This window comes from Ruditapes philippinarum, unplaced genomic scaffold, assembly GCF_026571515.1.
Source record: "Ruditapes philippinarum isolate M1 unplaced genomic scaffold, ASM2657151v2 ctg5529_1_1_1_1, whole genome shotgun sequence".
In the NCBI taxonomy this organism is placed as follows: Eukaryota; Metazoa; Mollusca; class Bivalvia; order Venerida; family Veneridae; genus Ruditapes; species Ruditapes philippinarum.
The window spans coordinates 39,577-42,062 of NW_026856817.1; the positions used below are offsets into that span (position 1 = coordinate 39,577).

Consider the following 2,486-nt stretch of genomic DNA (forward strand, 5'->3'; position numbering starts at 1 on the left):
CTTGATCTTAACTCAAGCTACCGGAGAACATTAATAAGTGTTACAATGACTTTTCTTTTCCTTTAACATTTTACAAATTTTCAACCGAAGAGAAATGTAAAATACAACTTCTTGTGTATCATGGTCCCATCAGATATGACAGTTATGTCAAAATAATCATTTCCAAAAAGCCACTCGAATAAAATCTAGTCACCGTAATAGAAAAACGTGTTTGCAATTACTTCTTAAAATCTTTTACAAATTCCTTCTGTTGAATAAATCATTTTTCGGATCGCTTTTCCATGTTATCTTTCGAATATTCTACAGAATCTGATTTTTCCGGACTTCACTAATCTCTTCCATTCCTGTTTAAATAATGTTCCACTCACAAAATACAGGAAAAAGTTCAATGCATTATTGCACCATCCTAGTATAAGAACAACAATAGTTAGAAGTTGCCACCTGGAAATGTCCCTTTCTTTCAACTCACCTATTTGTGATTTTAATACAACACAACAAGTGTAAGGAAACGAAGTCACCATAAAAAATATGGTCATTGTAAACAGCATGCGACTTGGGGAACGAGCCTTTACTTTGCTTGCCTTAGCAGGTGGTGTTTGGTTTTTCAAACGCGTCAAGGGTTGGTTTTTAATTTCATTATTGTGCTGACCAACTGTCTTTACTTTTGTATATTTTGTTCTTGGTGTACCTTCTGGATTGTTTGTACCTTTTTGATTGTCTATTTGTGGACAAACTGGAGGTATCCTTTGTATGGAAATGGGTTCCGTGTTTAAAACAGGGCTGCATGTCCGGCTTCTGCATGACTGTTGTAAATTTACAGTGGATATATGCAATGTCGGGTAGGTCTTGTTAAGACGTTTCTTCCTCAGGATTATGTCAGCAGCGATTGTAACGTTTCCTATTAGAATAATTGTTGCTGGTATAAAGTTGAATACCAGCAGAACAATCACTCCCCATGTCCTGGTGTAAAATGCCCTATACGTTTTATTTACGTATGCACACGGGAAATGTAAAACAGGATATAGGTCTTTCCCAAATTCTTCAAGGATTTCTTGTTTGTTCAGGTAATGTTTAAATCCATAAACAATATGACTGTTTGAAAGAATAATGACAAAAAGGGTAGTCATGCAAACAACTAAAGATGTTTTAGGTGTGAATAATCTTCGTGCGCGAATTGGTGCCTTTGTTAATAACAAGCGTTCCAATGTTAGTAATGTAAGCAACAATACAGAAAACGCGACTGACGAATGAATGACCCAAAGTCGTGTTCTGCAGTAAATTTTAGAACGATCAACAAACCTGACACCCGTTATACTGTATACTGTATCCGGTAGCAGACCAAACAACAAGCTGACCATATCAGATGCGGCTAGAAATAGAAGATATATTGATGTCGAGTTCTTACGCATCCGTGGTCTTGATAGCACAATCACGCTGAACACATTTCCAAATATGCCAACCACAAGAAGCGGAATGGGTACTATCCGCCAAAGCCAGTAGGCAATTTTACATTCAATGTAATTATTATCAGTACAGTTGAGATTATAAAATGTGATATAAGCAATATCCACCATCTTAAACGTATCCATTTTTAAGATATTTACCAAGAAGAGCCAATTTTTTCTGTTCTCAATGTAGTCTATTTTCACAAATTTTCAATACATTTGATGAACTTTTTTCCGTCTCTGTCAATTGCTCGCTTTAACATAATAATACAATTTTATAGAATTTCTATACAAAGAATCTATTTTGAACCGTTCCCTTTTTCGCAGTTCCTATTTTATAATGTATTGTTTTAATTTTAATTCTTCCTATAAAATGCCCTTATTTTTCAATATTTCCTCCCAATTCAGAAACACACATATAACACTATCAAAATATAATAATTCTGTTTTTTTCTCGATGCAAGATGATAAGGATTCAACAAGGATTCATTAGCAGAATGTTTTTTCTCTAATGTTTCATCGTTACCTTTTAAAGTGGCACTCGCTGCTTCCCGGCCTTTTATCAAATAAGATAACAAGCGGCAAAATTTATACAGTGACCAAACGATTATTCGCGTTGGAAATTTAGGTGATGAAAATAAGTTTACAAAAAAAAAAGATAAAATGATATTTTGAAAACAATTTGGTCTTCTTCCGATAAAATTTCAAATTTCGTATACCAGAAAGAAGTACATTCCTAGTACATCAAATACATGTCAAATAGTATACAAATGATGAGTATATAACAAAAAGCTAATGAGTTGGGCAACAAGTTCTAGTGACATTAGATTAAGCCCTTCCCTTCGTACACATTTGTGCTCAACGAAAAATAATAATTACAACTCGTAACACGGTGTGTAAGTGTTCTCGATACTTATCAATACAATAACGCATAATTTGTTTTATTATTCTTGATATTCGGTGTGCTGGAGATACTTGCCATGTTATATGTGTCATTTAAAACAAACAAATAAACAAACTAGCGAAAAAACATCTGTTGTT

General features: G+C 34.0%; 1 protein-coding gene across 1 annotated transcript; it reads right to left on the reverse strand.

Moving 5' to 3' along the window:
- Positions 1-284: 284 nt before the first annotated feature.
- Positions 285-1,589, reverse strand: LOC132747781 (uncharacterized). Its single transcript, XM_060737276.1, has one exon. It carries the CDS (start codon positions 1,587-1,589, stop codon positions 285-287), a length of 1,305 nt encoding a protein of 434 aa, XP_060593259.1.
- Between the last annotated feature and the right edge of the window lie 897 nt (positions 1,590-2,486).